This window comes from Neofelis nebulosa, chromosome 15 (genome assembly GCF_028018385.1).
Source record: "Neofelis nebulosa isolate mNeoNeb1 chromosome 15, mNeoNeb1.pri, whole genome shotgun sequence".
NCBI classification, from domain to species: Eukaryota; Metazoa; Chordata; class Mammalia; order Carnivora; family Felidae; genus Neofelis; species Neofelis nebulosa.
In genome coordinates, this window is record NC_080796.1 from 9,873,825 (window position 1) to 9,892,066 (window position 18,242).

At 42.7% G+C, this 18,242-nt stretch overlaps 1 protein-coding gene across 4 annotated transcripts in view; it reads left to right on the forward strand.

Annotated features, from left to right (window-relative positions):
• AHCTF1 (AT-hook containing transcription factor 1) overlaps window positions 1-18,242 on the forward strand; it is a 79,934-nt gene that overhangs the window by 35,278 nt on the left and 26,414 nt on the right. For 3 of the 4 annotated variants that reach the window (XM_058700942.1, XM_058700944.1, XM_058700943.1), the window contains 13 exons: window positions 167-228; window positions 1,100-1,228; window positions 4,501-4,591; window positions 5,854-5,943; window positions 8,165-8,305; window positions 8,930-9,034; window positions 9,925-10,018; window positions 11,369-11,492; window positions 11,633-11,689; window positions 12,502-12,648; window positions 13,193-13,380; window positions 17,370-17,514; window positions 17,591-17,722. In XM_058700942.1, the coding sequence (XP_058556925.1) occupies window positions 167-228; window positions 1,100-1,228; window positions 4,501-4,591; window positions 5,854-5,943; window positions 8,165-8,305; window positions 8,930-9,034; window positions 9,925-10,018; window positions 11,369-11,492; window positions 11,633-11,689; window positions 12,502-12,648; window positions 13,193-13,380; window positions 17,370-17,514; window positions 17,591-17,722 (1,505 nt within the window). The remainder of the gene's footprint in view (window positions 1-166; window positions 229-1,099; window positions 1,229-4,500; window positions 4,592-5,853; window positions 5,944-8,164; window positions 8,306-8,929; window positions 9,035-9,924; window positions 10,019-11,368; window positions 11,493-11,632; window positions 11,690-12,501; window positions 12,649-13,192; window positions 13,381-17,369; window positions 17,515-17,590; window positions 17,723-18,242) is intronic. The other variant, XM_058700945.1, reaches the window with a different exon arrangement.

Consider the following 18,242-nt stretch of genomic DNA (forward strand, 5'->3'; position numbering starts at 1 on the left):
GACACTTAACCAACTGAGCCACCCGGGCGCCCCGTTTTTAAATTTATTATATGCAATGATTTTGATAACCTTGCCTACCAGCCTCTTGTTAGGATAAATTTTGTCGTATTAGTGCCATCTAAAAATCTAATATGTGAGCGGATATTTTTTCATCTTTTTTTTTTAGATGCCACTTGTTTATTAAACTCAGGAATTGTTCGTATAACTTGTAATGGCTTTCACAAGGAGGTAGGTGGCAACTAACACTGGACAGAGTGTGTCTGATCGGGCTAAAGTCCGGTCGTGGATGTCAGCTGCGTTTAGTGTCAATTGTACAGACTGTCGTTTCAGCTCAAGTGGTAGGTCCCGCTAGGTTTGTGATGTTGGCAGCTAGTGCCATTAGTTACCGACAGCCTGTTCTGGCAATGTGCCAGAAGAGGTGTTGGGTTGTTTTTAGCAGCTTTGTGTGGATGTCGGCCACTTGAACCTTAAGGAGAATAGCAAAGCAGGTCAGTGCCTTAACCACATCCCTTTTTGTCCATCCTCTTAATTCTCCTCTTTCTCCTCAGGAAGCTTATGAATAAATGAAGTAACGCAAAGAAGGTACCTAGGACAGTGCCTGGCAGAGTGGGCGATGACTGATGTTGAAAAATACTTTTCTGGGGAAACACAAAATGGCAGATTTTTAAATGGATAATCAGCTAGATGTGCATGAATGCCGTATTTATACTTGATATTAGATCCTTTTACATCAGATCAGGAGGAACAAACTGCCGGGGGCAGTGAGGGGGCCTGGGCGGGGGGGTGTTCATTTAGATCTGTCACCAAGTCTGTCAGCTTTAGGGAAGGAATAGGGTTATCTTTCATAAAAAGAAAAAGTGACCTACAATGCCCTCATCAGTAATATTATTTATAACTAATAAGCATTGGTTTAGCTCAAGAACCTTATAAACCCTGTTCCTTGCCAGAAGTGTAAAAATGGAGTCTTTTGCAATTTCCATTCAGCGTCTTTTAGTCTTATTCAGAATATTAAGTGTAAACTAAGGTGATTAGCTTATTAATTATTCTTAAATTTGATTAAGTTGTGTATTTTTTGACGTTTATTAATCGATCTTTACAGACTTTGACTTTTTTAAAGAAATCAGGACCATCTCTCAGTGAATTCATACCTGATGGTTATAATCGATGTCTTATGGCTGGCCTTCTGTCACCAAGACTTGTTGATATTCAGCCTTCCAACTTAACTCAGGTGAGGTGATTTCTAACTCTTGTTTATTTTGGGTCATAGATTATTAGCTTCTATTGTAATAAAAGTCTACTAGATCATTTCTGCGAAGGTAGGTTAGGTGATGTAACGCTCACGCTGCATGATCAGTAGCTGTGGTCTTGGCTGTGGCTTACGTCACATACTCCCAGGACTCATTAGCCCTAACTCGGCCCCGGGTTCACTTAGCTGTATAGGAGGACATGGGACAGGAGGCACCCCATGGCGGCCTCGGGCTTGTCCTGAGGGGAAGCTGTTAAAACAGACTGGGGGCCATTTTCTGGCCCCTGTGAGAACAGCACTGGTGCAAGAGCGTGAGCCCAGGTGAGTCAGGGATTGAAACTGCCTTTCCCTGCCAAATGCTCCAGCTTGGTGATAGCAGAGAGCTGTTCGTCATCCTCAAGGACTTGGGTGCTCTAAGTGCTCCATTTAACCCTTTTACTTTAGGAAACTTCATACTGATTATTTTTTTTCTAGTTATATACTGTCAAATTAAGGCAATAATATCTTAAAACTTTGACATGAGATGAGGTGCCTGGGGGGCTCAGTCAGTTAAGCATCCGACTTCGGCTCAGGTCATGATCTCACAGTCTGTGAGTTCGAGCCCCATGTCATGCTCTGTGCTGACAGCTCGGAGCCTGGAGCCTGCTTCAGATTCTGTGTGTGTGCGCCTCTCTCACTGCCCCTCCCCCACTTGCACTCCTGTCTTTCTCTCAAAAGTAAACAAAAAAAAACCCAAACTTTGACATGAGAAAAAATTACCTATAATTCAGCCATGTGGACAAAACAGCATTTAGTGTTTTCTGTGATTATTTTAAACCTGGTATTCCAACTCATTTGGGTATTTTTTCCCCAACTATATAAATAATACGTGAATAATTTGAATTTAGAAAATTGGCTAAAGTGTATAGAGGCACATAAATATTGACATTTTGTTGACCATTCCTAGAACAGGCCAGATGACACTGTATTCTTCAGTGATGCATACGTAGAGGTAAAACAAAAAGAAAAGCAAGAAAGTGATTCCTTCAGAAGGCAGGGGAGCGGTAGTGGTCACCGTGGGAGATGGTAGGGGGAGGTGGGACTTGCTTCTGATCAGGGAGGAGGAGAGGGAGGTTTCCAGGGGGCTGGCAGTCGCCTCCGTCTAGACCCGGGTCATGGTCTGGGTCATCATCTGTTTGTGTATATGGTTATGAGGACTTTTTAACTTGTAGCCTTTTCTTCGTATATCTCTTTACATATCCTTTAGTATACATGCAGTATACAAATTGCATGATGTGTATGCAATTTCATATTATTGGCTGATCATTAGTTACATATTTATAGGTTTTACCGTTTTTTACTGTGCTGTCTATAGAAATTCTTTATGAAATACGCATTTACCCTTTTTGTCAGAAATTTTACAGGTATTTCCCCTGCTGTTTTCTTCTCGATTGTCTTACAGTGTCTTTTGCTACATACAAATTAATATTTTTGTGGTCACATGTATTTTATAGCTCTGGCTTAAAAAAAAAATCTTCCTAACACTTAAAATGTCTCTTTAACATTTAAAGCTTTAATTCATCTTTGTGTATCAAATCACAAAGATAGGATTTTTTTCTTTTTTCCCAGATGATGTTTAGTCTAGCTGTCCTGTACCACTTACGAAACGGAACACAGAATGTCCTTTTCGCATGCTACTGAAATACCATATTTATTTGATTTCCTATGTCTGCATGTACTGGGTTTTGTTTCTGGGTTTTAATTTTGTCCTATTCATTTCATTTATTTCTATGCCATTTTAATATACTGCTTTAATACTTGCTAATGCAGCCCTTTTTTTTCTGTAATTTTTGGTCAATTCATAGGCAGTTTTTTGTATTAGTTATAAGATGGTTTTATCCAGTACCTCCATTGGAATTCTTTTTGGAAATTTATTATATTCGCATACTAAATTTAGAGAGAATTGACATCTTTATCAGATCCAAGTCTAAATGGTGCATCTTCCCATTTATCCACGGTTTGTTTTACATCTATGAGCAAGAGTTTATGGTTATTTTCTTACGGACTTCTTTCTGTTTTCATCCATAAGTGTTCTCTAGTTTTGCTCATTGTGAGTAGAACCTTTTTCCTATATTCATTTCCAAATGGTTGTTGCTAGCACATAAAAATGCAATTGACTTTTGCGTCTTCACTTAATAACTACTTAACTGAATTAGAATCTCTTAGATTTTCAAGGTACACAGTCGGCAGCAAATCTAGACTCCATTTCTTTTCCCACTCTTGTTTATTTTCTCATACTTGGTAGAACCTCCACAGACTGGGAAAATAAGGGTACCAGAGGACATTCTTGTTTTGTCCCTGATTGTAAGGTAAATGCTTTAGTGAGTCTCCTTTTAGAATTGTGCTTTTCTTCATTTGGGGGAACCTTTATCATATCGTAGCCCCTTGTATTCCTGTGTAACTCATCTGTTTATTCATGCAATTCGTTGTTAAAAGAACGGGTGAATGAAATTCATCAAGTTCTTTGATATTAAACGTGACTTACGATATTTTAAGTAACAGATCTATTAAGACATAACTCCTATACTTTACGTCACCTGTTTAAAGTGGCTAATTTAGTGGTTTTGAATAAATTCCTGGAATTGTGCGCCCGGCCCCACATTCAGTTTTAGAACATTTTTGTCGCCTCCACAAAAACCCCCATACTGTTTCCTTGCCCTCCGTCCCCCAGCCTTTGATAACCGTTGATCCGCTTTCTGTCTTTGCAGACTTACTTATTCTAGAAACTTCACATTTGTATGAATTTCAGGTTCACTGTGTGGTAGCAGACACCAGTACTTCGTCCTGTTTGATGTCTGTACAGGATTGTGCCACATTTTGTCCATCCATTCTTTAGTCGGTGGGCATTTGGCTTGTTTTCAGCGTGGGACTATGACGAGTACCGTGTCGTGTACACTTCTGGTGTGGGCGTGCGTCTTCATTTCTCTTGGGTGTGCAATTGCCGGGTCGCGAGGTGACTCCATATTTACGACTGTTTCCCCAAGTGGCTTTTACCGTGTTACATCCCCGCCACCGGTGTGGGTGAGGATGTAGTTAGTTCACGTCACCAGCTGTGTGTTCTTGTCTGGCTGTTTGTTTAGAGCCACCTAGTGAGTTAGGAGTTTTTAAGCCTTTGTCCGTTTGTATTATTGAACTTGCTATCTCTGAGTCTGCGGTCAGTGGTCCTTTATCTTCATTTCTTACTTCTTTCTCTTCTTTTAACGTGTGTGGTTTAGGAAGAACAGTTAGAAGCTATACTGTCAGCAGCAATCCATACGAGTTCGCTGGGACTTTTGACTGGATGTATCAAAAAGTGGATAGCAGAAGGTAAGATTGCAGTTTTTAACAAATAGAAAATTCCTTTTGTATTTTAAAATTTTTAAATTACTCAGTTTGGGGAGGGGTGAAGCTTTATTTTGAGATAATCGCACGTTGACATTGTAGCTTTAAGACATTATGTAGAGGGCCCGTGTACCCTTTCGGCACCGCCTTCCCCCGGCAGGGTCTGGGAGACCTCTGGTACAGCGCCTCAGTCGGGACCCCCACGTTGCCCTTTTCAGAGCCTCGCCTGCCTCCCCCGATCCCCATCCCTGACCCCTGGCAGCCACCAATCTGTTGTCTACTTCCATAATTTTGTCATTTCAAAAATGTTCATGGGGCGCCTGGGTGGCTCAGTCGGTGAAGTGTCTGACTTTGGCTCAGGTTGTGATCTCACGGTCCGTGAGTTCGAGCCCCGCATCGGGCTCTGTGCGGACAGCTCGGAGTCTGGAGCCTGCTTCGGATTCTGTGTCTCCCTCTTCTGTCTCCCCACTCGTGTACTCTCTCTCTCAAAAATAAACATTTTAGAAAAAGTTCATAAATGTAATTATATAGTACATAATCTTTGGGATTGACTCTTTCGCTCAGCAAAATTCTCTGGAAATTTCTTCCCAGTTGCATGTATCCCCCTTTTTACGAGCATATACGCCACATACACATTATTTTTGTTCTGAATCATTTGAGAATAAGTTGAGGGCATCATGTTTCTTTACTTGTGAGTAACATTTCAGTATTATTTCCAGAAACAAGAACTTTGATTACCAAACCACTTTGTACTTCTAAAAATCAGGAACACCTTGATACGTGCGATTATCCGATCTCCAGACCTTACTGGGATCTTGTCAGTCATGTCAGTCACGTCCTTTGTAGCATTTAAAGGGGTAGGGAATCCAGAATATACTCTGTGTTTAGGTTTTGTGTCTTTTTGTTTTCTCTTTATCTTGTATAATTAATTCCTAGGCCTTTATCTTTGAAGAAAAGACTTTGACTTCTTTAAAAAATAGAAGCCTGTTATTTCGTAGACAGCCTCCCAATGTGTATTTGTTCATCGTTCCCCAGGATTAGATTCAGGCTCACGTGTTTCGCAGCAGCACTCGGTAAATTGACGCGCTCCTTGCCGTTTCATGAGGGTGTGGCGCCACTTTGTCTCTGTTGCTGTTGAACTTAACCTTGCTCGCTTGGTCAGGGTGGCTGCTCTCTTTTCCCACTGAAGTTACTAATTCTTTGTAATTAATAATTCTTTATTTTTTCCGTTGATATTTGCAAATAAGAACAACCAAATTCTGCTGCTAATCTGCGCTTTGTGCTCGAATGGACATGGAATAAAGTGATTTTCACAAAAGAGGAATTTGACAGACTATGTAAGTATTACATTAAAAAATTAGCCTTGGTTTATGTGTTAAGTACCTGACAACTTTTCATCAGTTTGAAGTTGTGAACTTTTTAAAGAGCTGTCTGAAGAAAAAGTATTTCTTTTTAAATTGGGGTGACAATTACTGTTTTTGTTTGATTTTTTTAAAGATTTTTGGGGGGGGGCGGCGCCTGGGGGGCTCAGTCAGTTGAGCTTCCAACTCTTGATTTCGGCTCAGGTCACGATCCCAGGGTTGTGGGTTCGAGCCCCGTGGCAGGCTCCACGCTGACCATGGAGCCTGCTTAGGATTCTCTCTCTGTCTCCTCTGCCCCCTCCCCCACTTGCACTCTCTCTCCCTAAAACAAAAATGTTTTGAAAATTAAAAAAGCTCTTATTTTTCATTTCCACACCCAACGTGGGGCTCAATCTCACAACCTCCAGATCAAGAGTCACACACTTGCCCCAACCATGTCGGGCTCTGTGCCGTGAGCTCGGAGCCTAGAGCCTGCTTGGGATTCTGTGTCTCCCTCCCTCCCTCTCTCTCTCTCTCTCTCTCTCTGCCCCTCCCCCACTCACACTCTGTCTCTGTCAAAAAATGAATAAACGTTAAAAAAGAAAAAGAGAGAGGGTCACATGCTCCATCACCACTGCACCAGCCAGGTACCCCGACAGAATTCTTTTCGAGCAAGATTTTGCAACAGATTGTCAAACTGGCAGCACGTTAGTATGTGTACGGTACCAAGTTTCAGGATTATATCTCATTTTTGATCTTACAAGATTAATTTATAAAACATGCTGATGATGGAGTTAGAATATGCCAGGTAACTTCAGAAGCTCCTCTGTTTTTTCATTTTCCATGTAAATACATTTATGACTATAAAAAGGCTGAATAGGAGGGCAAAGAACTCCTCTGTCTTCTACGAGCAGATGTTTTTATCAGTCATTCAAAGTCCTTTTTCTTAACAGTTTTGCGTATTCGCTGTACACTGAGTTGTGAGGTGTCCTGTGAATATCAAACGCTGCTATACCTAATTAGTGCAAAAATAATGGAATAATGTGATTGCCCTGTATATGAAAGTAAAATTTAAGTTTTAGATGTATATGTCTTTGTTATTTGTATCATCGTGTTAGTGATGAATGAACAAATGGACTTCTTAAGTAAATTACTCTTCGTAGAAGATTTCTAAGTTTTTTCGGAAGACGTGAGGTTCTATAGTATTTTTAGGGCATACTTAATGAAATAACAAACATGAAATAATTTTAAATAATTTGGCAATCACTTAGTATAGTTGAAGTGAGGGACAAACACTGGATAATCCAGAGTCAGGGTAAAAATGTACTTTTTTGAAAGGAAAATGTTTTTAGAACTCATTATGGTTATGTAATTCATGTAAAAAAATTTCAAATCAGTTCACAAATTGTATGCCTTCATTATACTTAGAGTATAATGTGGTGCTTCGGGCTTGAACTTGGTAACTCAGCCATTATTGCTGCCTTCAACTCCCGTTATTGGTTTAATGGGTTGTTGTTTTTTTTTTTAAACCTAATGTAATTAAAATACAAAGCATAATATTTTAAACATTGGAAGTAGAGCGTATCATTTGAGGAAGGGTTTCTGCTTAAGATACTTGTTGCGTGGTTAGTCACCCATGAAATATTAACGAGATAAATTTTATCTAAAGGATGTGACCAGTCGCAACTAAAATACCCATTTTTTCCCCAAAAAATGAATTTATAAACTCCATCTTGAGTTTGAAATGAAAAGACAGCCAAATCTACAACGAATTGTAACAAGCGTGCAATTTATCGTCATAAGTCTTCATCTGAGGCTCCAGTTCGCTGTCTCGCTTCTGAAGACTGGAGGTGGAAGGAGTGCTCTTACAAAATGCTAGTCACAAAACGACGCTGTACGTAAAAGATCTGCTCTAAAGGACTTACTTGAAGGAGAAGTGTTTAATGAACTAATTTCCAGTGAATCTGAAGTTGACTCTAGATCACCTTCCCCTCTTCACATATTGCTTATTACCCCGTTCTGCCTCTTAAAAAAATAGTAATTTGGATTTGTCTTTTCTGGGGTTCTTGAGGTCGTGTGCTGTTTCAACCTTGTGTTTGGCGAATCTCACAATGTACAGACTAAGTCTGTGGCTGATACGAGTTTGAGAAACCTTGCATTTGCGATTTTAATTCATACTTATTGTGTCAAAACGCATCTTGTATTTTATCCTTGGAAGGTACACCATTATTTGATGGCTCGTGTCGCTTCATCGACTCGCAAACCATACAGTCCCTCCAGCAGTGCCGTTTGCTTCTTAGCAACCTTAACTCGGTCTTAAACTGTTTCACGAGAGAGGCCCAAGACATCACCGAGAGAGGTGTGCGCTTTACCTTTTGTAAATGAATTTTTATTTCAATTTTACTTCTTGGCTTCGAGAAAGAATAAACCTCCGTGTCTTAGATACATCATTGTGCAGAGGCTCTTGTTTTGTAACGAAAACTACAGAATGTGATTCGATGTGCCGTGAGCTCCTGCTTAAATAAGCTTGGGAAATTTGGGTTAAACTTTCTGATTGTTGAGGCAGAGTACATACTGACGGTAGAGTTTCGAATTCTTATTTTTATTCACAGAGGTCATTGTAAATTTTTTGTCTCTGTTTTGCCATTTAAACAAAACACGCAGTTTCATTTTAAAGGCCTGGTTTGAGCAGCCTATGTTAATATTACTGTACTAGTTTGTATTAATGTCTAAATTTGGCTTCTGAAACTAGGTAGATGGAAGCATAGCTAAGGTGGAGGCATTTCCCTAAAATGTCTGCTTAGTTAGTTACTTATTTTAGCATTTTGGAGATTACTTGTTCAAGCGAAGTGTGTTCAGAAATACACATACACCGTTAAAAGTCTCCGAATCATTAGTTTTTGAGAACCGTCGAGTGTCTTGATTTTTCGTTTGTGATTGACAAATTGCAAGTTGCACATCTGGTGTTCGACCTCCCCCGCAGGCCTTCTGGACCTCCACAGGAAGTGCCTGGTCACCCGGCTCATCTGCCGGTACACACAAGTGGTGCTTTGGTTCTGCCGCTCCGGGCTGCTACCAGAGGGCTTAGGTAAAAGATTTACGTAACCCGTGGATGGGCGTGGACGCGGTCTTAAATCCTTATAACTTGCTTGTTCTGGGGTTTCAGATTTCCTTTCTCCCACCACCTCACTTACGTTTTCTCCTGTTCTCACCTCCGAACGTTCTTCCTCACTTTGTGTCTGGAGAGCCTCGCCCTGTGCCGTTCCCAGGCGTCCACACACTATTTATTGGGCTGAATGACACGAAACTTGGCTTTCAAAAAAGGGTCCAGCGATATCACCAGCTCTGTTTAGATCCATTCACCCATGGGTTTTCTATTCTAATTTGCTGATCTTTTCCTCCTTAAGAGTTCTTTTAATAATATGGTTATTAACCAGTATTATTTGCCATCTGTTCAATGTCTCCTTTTAGCTAATAATTTATGCCAGTACCAAGAATTTGAGGATTTGACTTTTGCCATGTTTGTCTAGAGCACTTCCAAAGCCTCTAACTTCTTGCACGTCCGGGGCACACGTTAGATTCTGTTTAGAAGTGCTTCTGTCCTGTGCGTAATTGCTTTGATCTTACTTTCTTTATGCTCTTTGATTTTTACTTAAATAGTCGCCGTTGCTGGCTTTCAGATGATCATTTGTGATTAAGGGAGTAGAATCATTTTCTGGAATAGCTTTTCCAGAGTTTTAAGCCAGCACCCTTGTTTTTACAGACTGTCACGAGAGACTGTTTTCTCATTTGTGTATCTGCTAATTTATTTACTTCATTTAAGTAAATTTATTACTTAAATTGAGGAAACCTGCAGATTAAACAACATCATATGATTTTAGTAAAACATTAATGTGTGTAACCTTAAGTATCGTTGGGAAGTTTTGGAAATCTTACTGGCCTTCCCCCCCCCCCCCCCCACCCTTAACCAATATTTAGATGATGCCGTGCACCTGCCCCGCTTATGCTACAACTACCCCGTCATCCAGAACTACTACACCAGCCGTCGACAGAAGTGTGAGCGTCTGTCCAGGTACAGTATATCCGGAACCTTCCAGAACATTTTAAGAATCACTTTCGTAAGAAGTCTCCCTACCTCAGAAGAGAATTCGTCACGCTACAAAAGCTGAAATCGTGGAATTCTTAAGTATGGTGACAGGATTTGTTGCCAGTCTTGTTATTTTAGTTGTAACGTTTGCTTGTCTGCCTTGACCTAAGGGTTACCACCTTTACTCTATAACTCAGTATTTCCTAATCTAAAGTAGTTCCCACAATTGGTTTATCAGAGGAGATTCTGTAGTGTAAGCGTGTATTTTTCCTGAGAATTCGTATTCAGGAAAAGACTAGAAGCTCCGAGTCCTCAAAACATAAAACATACCACCAGTTAGGCATGTTACGTTATTTCCACTAACAGCTGTGGTTCGACACTTCACCCACTTTTTTCTGTTTTTCTTATTTCCTCATTTCTTTTGAAAACACGTGACTGTTCGCCTCATTGGTTCCTTTGAAATAAAGGAGTAGAAGTACTAGAAGCAAGAGCAGCGAGTGAGCCTCGGTTCTGCCTCTGGACTTAGAGCGCCTTCTCCCTTGGGCCAGAGCGGCTCCGTGGTAGCATAGCCCGCAGCACTGACCGCGCTGGCTCACGCAGGCACAGGCGCAAGGTCACGGTCGCCCAGAGATCAGTGCCTTCGGTGCGTGGCAAGTGTGGAGTCCGGTGCTTAAGAACTAATCTTGGAGACGAGCGCGGACTTGGGAGACTCACTAGGCATATCTGAAAATTCTGGATCTGTTATTGCTAAGAGTGTGTGTCCCTGAGCGGGTTTGCTAAGCTTTCTGGTCCTGTTTGTCACAAAGTTACGCAGTCAGTATGGCTGCAGACTGAGCAGCTGCCCGCCCCCAGGAGCAGTGTTGTTTGAGGAGGAGGCAGGCACTGTGTCTGCCTTTCGCCTCGTAGGCGCACAGCGAGGCAGTGGTGAAGAGATTGCTGGGGCCAGAATCCCCTGGGTGATGAAACTGAGGGCCTGGCTTTTTGACCCTGAACTGCAGCACATTTTCACCAATGGGCTGCCGTGCTCTCTCGGGCTGTAAAACCCAGAATCGCTTCAGGCACCTGGCGGGCGGGACCCGGTTCTCTTCGGGACCTGACCTTCACACACTGGCTTGCTGGTGCCCCAGCCAGAGGCGTCTTCGGGGTCTAGCTGGTTCTTGATGACTAGAGCTCACCTGGTGCTAAACGGGGCCCTGTTGTCGACTCTCTGGATTGTTGGGATCGTGATGCTTATTGTTCTGATAATACTAAGTAATTATTTAGATAAAACTAAATTATTTAGATAATACTAAATAAGTTAATACTAAATAATCGTGAATGTTGCCCTTCTTGCAGAGGGAAGTGGAATCCTGATTACTTGATGATTGACGGAATGGTTTCTCAGTTAGGAGATGGCGTGGAGAAGCTGTGGAAACGGGATGAAGGAGGCACAGGAAAATACCCCCCCACCAGTCTACACGTAAGTGCCCGACAACAGAGTTGTGGGGGGGAGGGTGGTCGTGCTTAGCCCTATATTGCACACCTGGCACAGGCTCGGGAAACCAAGGAACCTGAGTGAACGAATATATAAAGCACACCGGATGTTTTATCCTTTTGTAGGCACTGCTGGACATATACCTCCTAGACGACGTTACCGAAGCGAGCAAACACGCTGTCGTATCCTTTAAGCACTGTCAAGTAATTCACGCGTTACCCAAATCCTCAGATTTGAGAGTGGTGGGAACCTCGCACATCTAAAACCAGTCTCCGGTTCACATCTGAAACTTCTCTAAAGGAAGGTTTCCTAACCCAGGGTCCGTTGGTTGGGTTCAGAGGGTCCGTTGCGGACCTGAAACCATGCAGAACTGTGTCTGGTGTTCAGTTTTCTAGGGATAGCGTCCACAGCTCTCCTCGACTGGACCATGTGTCCCAGACGTTCCCAGAGTTAGAACAACGGCTCCAAAACATGGCCGGCCAGATGCTCTTTCTTAGTGAGGTCAACTTCTGTGTTCAGTACGAATACATGAGAAGTTAGCTTAATATTACCTTAGGTATTGGCTGGCTTGGAGCCCGGTGGTCTTTGCAGTAATATTTTTGTGCTAACGTCAGTTTCTTTATCTAAAAACGTGTAGTTCCATTTGTGATTTATAACAGATGATGCGCTTGCTTAAGCTGCTGGGTTTTGCTGCCTAACTGGAATTTTGTCTGTGGCTCTGCTTCTTCAGTTTGCCCGTAAACCACTGGCTTCCTTAAAGCAAGTGTGCTTTAGTTCATCTCCTTCGTGGTGGTACTTGCTGTTGAGAACGAGTGAGGTCGGTTGTAGGACTGGCTAGACCCACGTTTCATAAAACTACCACGGTTGGTTATCCGCCCAGGCTTTCCGAATGCCAGATGCAGCCCCTTCGAGCCTGTTTGCTGTTGCTGCCTAACGCAATTAGACGTGTGGGAGTTTTCTTCTTGTTTATTGCCCTTAATTCTCTTTTTTAAAGACCATTTATTTGTTACTCGATATCATGTATTCCTTCCCCAACAAAACAGATGCTTGCATCGAATCATTTCCGACCGCCTTTGCCATTTCTTGGGGCCAGGTCAAACTTATCCAAGGGTTTTGGCTGATAGATCATAATGACTATGGGGTAAGTCTGTTCACTTAGAATGTCAACGTTCGTAAACTATTAGGATTTGAGAAAGAAATACATAGCTGGATTAAATGTGATGTTACAGATACGATACAGTCTGCTTTTAGAGGTAATTTAAGGACTCCGTTCAATCAGTGCCTTTACCAAGCACTATTTGTCCAGTGAGGATACAAAGATAAAACAGTTTCGAACCCCAGGTTCCGTACTATCCAAAGAAGGAAAGAAATAATAAGCGATTGCTAGTAGCGCAAATACGGCGCTTGTTCCGTCAGAGATACGCTAGGTGTGTTGCTGTAGGAGGCAGACTTCGGCATTGATGCGTGACGGTGGCGGTGGGAAGCTTTTTATAATAGCTTAAATGAGGCCTCAAAAGAATGAAGCTTTTACTTAAAACACACCATGTGTTCAAGTAGACCTTTACAGGTTGCATTTAAACTGCTTTTTGTGGCTGTAGCGTTGCCTGTCTTTGTAAAGGTCGGCTACCTTGTCTAAATGCAGCGCGTCACGTTTGTATTTACCAACTGTCATGTCCTCTTTGCAGAGCGGCTTGGATCTTCTGTTTCACCCAAGTACTGCAAAACCTGTGTCGTGGCAGCATTCAAAGATTATTCAAGCCTTCATGAGCCAGGGTGAGCACAGACAAGCCCTCAGGTACATTCAGACCATGAAGCCAACGGTGTCCAGCGGTGATGACGTCATCCTTCACCTCACTGTTCTGCTTTCTAACAGGTGAGTCTGCGTTTTGAAACTGCAGTCAGACTCTGGATTATACGTCAGTAAATCAGCAGTATATAATCTCGCTTTGGTCGCATCACGTCATATTCATTCTCAGGGTTCTTCATCTCTTGGCGTTAGGAAGAAACGTGAAAAAAACTTTTGTCATAGGAAAGGATGAATAAGGAGTAACGGGAAACGAAGCTGAGGTTTAAAGTTGCATCTGTTGCCGGGGGGCGCCTGGGTGGCTCAGTCAGGTCGTGATCTCACGGTGCTCCATGTCGAGCTCGCCACTGTCAGTGCGGAGCCTGCTGGGGAGTCTCTCTCTCCCTCGCTCTCTGCCCCTCCCCCACTCACATGCATGCGCTCTCTCACACTTGAAAAAATACTTGATTAAAAAAAATTATATCTGTTGCTAATTGGCTGTATTGGCAGTCGGCCACATGGACGGTTGGGGTTTGAGTAGCTGAAGAGGGGCCAAAAATAGAGAGGAAGGATGAAGTCATCCTGAGTTGTAAAATCAGGTTGGGTAATCTTACGTACTTGAACCAGATTTGAGCACGTGATATCTTTGCATTGCCTCTTCCCTTTGCCTTATTTTAACGTTCTCTAATCAGTGTGGTATTTGCCGTTTATATTACAGCAATATATGTATATATTGCTGCAGTTATTTGATCTGTCACATTTGTAACAACAAGTTAAATGGCATGATTGGAAATACAACGATCTCATTATTGGGTTTCCTTGTTAACCAAATTAGTTGGGCAAGTTGCTGGGAGCTCATGTTTCTTACTTGGTTGTAACTGTTTTACACAACTCTTTTTTTTATTTTCCAGTTCTATCGATTGGCCGCTTTTATGTTTTTAGAAAATGGTCACTTCACTCACCACAAATTGTCCTTAATGAACCAAACACCACTTCAGTGCCAGCACTCTGAAAGTTAATGTTTTCTTTGTTCTCTTGGGTTAAACAATGCATCTCTGAGAGGAGAGGGTTGAATCTCTGCATCTCAGATAGAAGACAAGTTCTGTAGCGTAATCGTGGGTTGGTTAGACAGGTAGAAACTGCCAGTGTCCTCAAAAGTAATGAATTAGGAAGTACTTGTTGAAATGAAATAACTTGGGTTAGCCAGAAGCTTTTGGCTGGCTGAATAAATGTGGAGTGAACATTAGAACAAAAAGAAAGGGTTGCCTGGGGGCTCAGTCAGTTAAGCGTCAGGCTTTGGCTCAGGTCGTGATCCCACGATTTTGTGGGTTCGAACCCCACGATGGGCTCCGTGCTGACAGCTCAGAGCCTGGAGCCTGCTTCGGAATCTGTGTCTCACTCTCTCTCTCTCTGCCCCTTCCCTGCTTGTGCTCTCTCTCTCAAAAGTAAACTTTAAAAAAATTTTTTTAAAAAAGAAAAAAATTTTTAAAAGCTAATGGTGATAAATGTTTATTCAATAAATGGGTTCATTATATGCTGACAAGTGCTTTTCAAAAGGGGGGGAGGGCTTAAGTAGGGGTGGGAAGAAACAGATACGTGTTTGCTTGTGTGTGTCCAGAACTTCTTAGGAAGGATACATGAGAAATTGTTAGTGATGATTGGGCACCAAGAAGCAGCTTAGGAGGCTGGGAGTCCACTGTGTATCCTTTTGAACCTTGTCAAAGCATGTAAATATCTTACTGTTGAAAAACAAAAAGCCCCATATTCTCATGACCCTCCCTCCACATGGCTTCGAGCTGCCGGGACACAGGCTCCCCACGTGCCCTCACTCTCCTCCGCAATTTTACTGAAGAGTTTGGCCTTCACTGTGACAGGCTGTTTCAGGAGCTTTCCCTTCCCCCGGAACCTTGTAGCAGTCCTGTCACTGCAGCAGTGAAGGGGGCCGCTCCAGGTTTCTGTTGGGCAGTGTGGACCCATTGAACACCCCCCCACCCCCTTTAAAAATACAAGTGGCCTACTATTCGTCTTTCTGCAACATACTTTTATCACCTAGGTCATTTGGAACTTATTTCAGAATAGTACAAAAAGAGCTTCCTTATTTTTGTTGCATAGTAATTCGGTGTGATGGACCAGTATTTATTTAATTTCCTCCCCTTACTGAACACTTACGTGTTTTGCCATTTTAAACATTGCTACGAGTAACTGCACGTTTTGCACAAGCACAGATGCAGCTTGTAAGGTGTAAAATCCTGCAAGTAGGCTTGCTTGGTGAAAGGACATTTGCAGTTACAATTTTGGGAGAAGTGGCACGTTGCCCTCCGTGAGGGTTAGGCTGCTTTACCCCACGTCACCTTACCCTGTGTCCTTTAGTTTTAAGGGGGATGAAGTTTTAAGAAAATTATTTGCTTGATAGTCATATTCCTGTGTCCTTGCCATGTTTTTATTCTGCCCGCCTCCCCCCACTCCAGTCCTGAAAGCCACCAGCCCCTCCAAAAATTCCAAGTGCTGGATTAATTACTGTCAGATTTAGTGCGGATCTTTCAAGACGTTTTGTTATGTTAGTAAGTACGAAATAAGTCTGTAAACGTTTATAGGCTTTGTTCATTGGTTAATTTTTTTAAATAATTAATGTTCATACTGTTGTAAGCTTGCTTTTTTTTTTTTTTTTTTTTTTTTTTTTTTTTTCACTTAACAGTATATCATGGGAAACACTGCTTATCCAATGGTCTTACTGCCCTTGGAAGGACAGCCTCATGGCCCCCACATGATGTCCAAAACTGCCTAGTTGAACCCATGTTCTCTAATCAGATCTTTATCGATCAGTCACAGTATTTTTTTACTGAGTGAAGCAAGCCCATCACCGGCCCATAAACACTGTTCCATGGTCCCACTGCTCTCATGCTGGGTGTCTGTTCCACGGGAGCCAGCTTTTTTCTGCCACACCACACTACTCTTCTTCTGTCCAGACCACATTAGCTTATGTCTTCTGACTCCTGTGTACTTACTTAGCTTTTTTATTTTACACGTAAGTAATGGTCCAGAACAGCATCACGTGAACCCTTCTCGTTGATATTAGCAAACTTCATTATGTAATGATCAATTTTTTTTTTTATTAACTTGTTTTATTTTTTATTTTTTTAAATTTACATCCAAATTAGTTAGCATATCGTGAAGCAGTGATTTCAGGAGTAGATTCCTTAGTGCCCCTGACCCATTTAGCCCATCCCCCCTCCCACTACCCCTCCCGTAACCCAGTTTGTTCTCCATATTTATGAGTCTCTTCTGTTTTGTCCCCCTTCCTGTGTTTATATATATTTTTTGTTTCCCTTCCCTTACGCTCATCTGTTTTGTCTCTTAAGGTCCTCATATGAGTGAAGTCTTATGATTTTTGTTTTTCTCTGACTGACTAATTTCACTTAGCATAATACCCTCCAGTTCCATCTACGTAGTTGCAAATGGCAAGATTTCACTCATTTTGATTGCCGAGTAAAACTCCATTGTGTGTATATCCCACCTCTTCTTTATCCTCATCCATCAATGGACATTTGGGCTCTTCCCATCCTTTGGCTATTGTCGGTAGTGCTGCTATATAAACATAGGGGTGCACGTGTCCCTTCGAAACAGCACACCTGTATCCCGTGGAGAAATGCCTAGCAGTGCCATTGCTGGGTCGTAGGGTAGTTCTATTTTTAGTTTTTTTGAGGAACCTCCATACTGTTTTCCAGAGTGGTTGCACCAGCTTGCATTCCCTTCTTTTTTTTATGAGAGACCAGGAGAGTGAGCAGGGGAGAGGCAGAGAGGGGGGAGAGAATCCCAAGCAGGCTCTCTGCTGTCAGTGCAGTGCCCATTGCAGGACTCAAGCTCACGAACAGGGAGATCATGACCGGAGCCGAAACCAAGAATCTGACTCTTTACCGACTCGGCCACCCAGGTGCCCACCATGATGAGTATTTCATAAAAGCTTAAAGTACTTGTAAATTATATACACAGAGCGTGATGAGGTTCTGTGGGTGGAGCGCTTATTTTGAATACCTCAGACAGCTTTTCTAACACGGAATCGTGCTGAACGCCGGTTTCAGGTACGTGGTGGAGGCCTGGACTTTCCTGCGGCAGCACTCCGCCGGCCTTAACGTGGAGGAGCTCCTCAGGCACGCGTACGAGGTCTGCCAGGACGCAGGCCTGATGGAGGATTTGCTGCAGCTGCCTTTCACCGACACAGAGCAGGTGATGACCCCCAGCAGTAGCTCGGCAGAAGTTCTGGATATGCTGGCGGCTCACGACTGTGTTTGGTTCTTCCTAGGAGTGCTTGGTGAGATTTTTGCAGTCTAGCACCAGTGTTCGAAATCAGGAGTTCCTTCTAGTTCACTACCTGCAGCGTGCCAATTACGCCTCTGCCCTGAGGCTGAACCAAACTCTGAAGGCCAATCTCACGGTATGGTTCAACTTGTTTCATTATGGGGGACAAGAGAAGAAGGAAAACTGGTGACTTTGTTGTATAAGAGTTTGTACTTTGGGGGCGCCTGCGTGGCTCAGTCAGTGAAGCGTCCGACTTGGGCTCAGGTCACGGTCTCGCGGTTCGTGAGTTCGAGCCCCGCGTGGGACTCTGTGCTGACAGCCTGGAGCCTGCTTTGGATTCTGTGTCTCCCACTCAGTCTGCTCCTCCCCTGCTCACACTCTGTCCCTCTCTGTCTCTCAAAAATGAATAAGTGTTAAAAAACAACAGAGTTTATACTTTGGTAACCACTGGGGTTTTTATATAACCTTGAGCTTGGAGAATTCCTCTTGTTACTTCTGTAGCAGATTGGGAGCGGGGAATTAGTACTTACCTGATTCTCTAATAAGTACGTCATTTCTCTTTGACTAACTACCCACACTTCTTGCGAGACTAACCACCCCACTCAGAGAATAGGAGGCAGGGGTGGAGGGGCAGTAGGAGTTAAAACCGTGCAAAG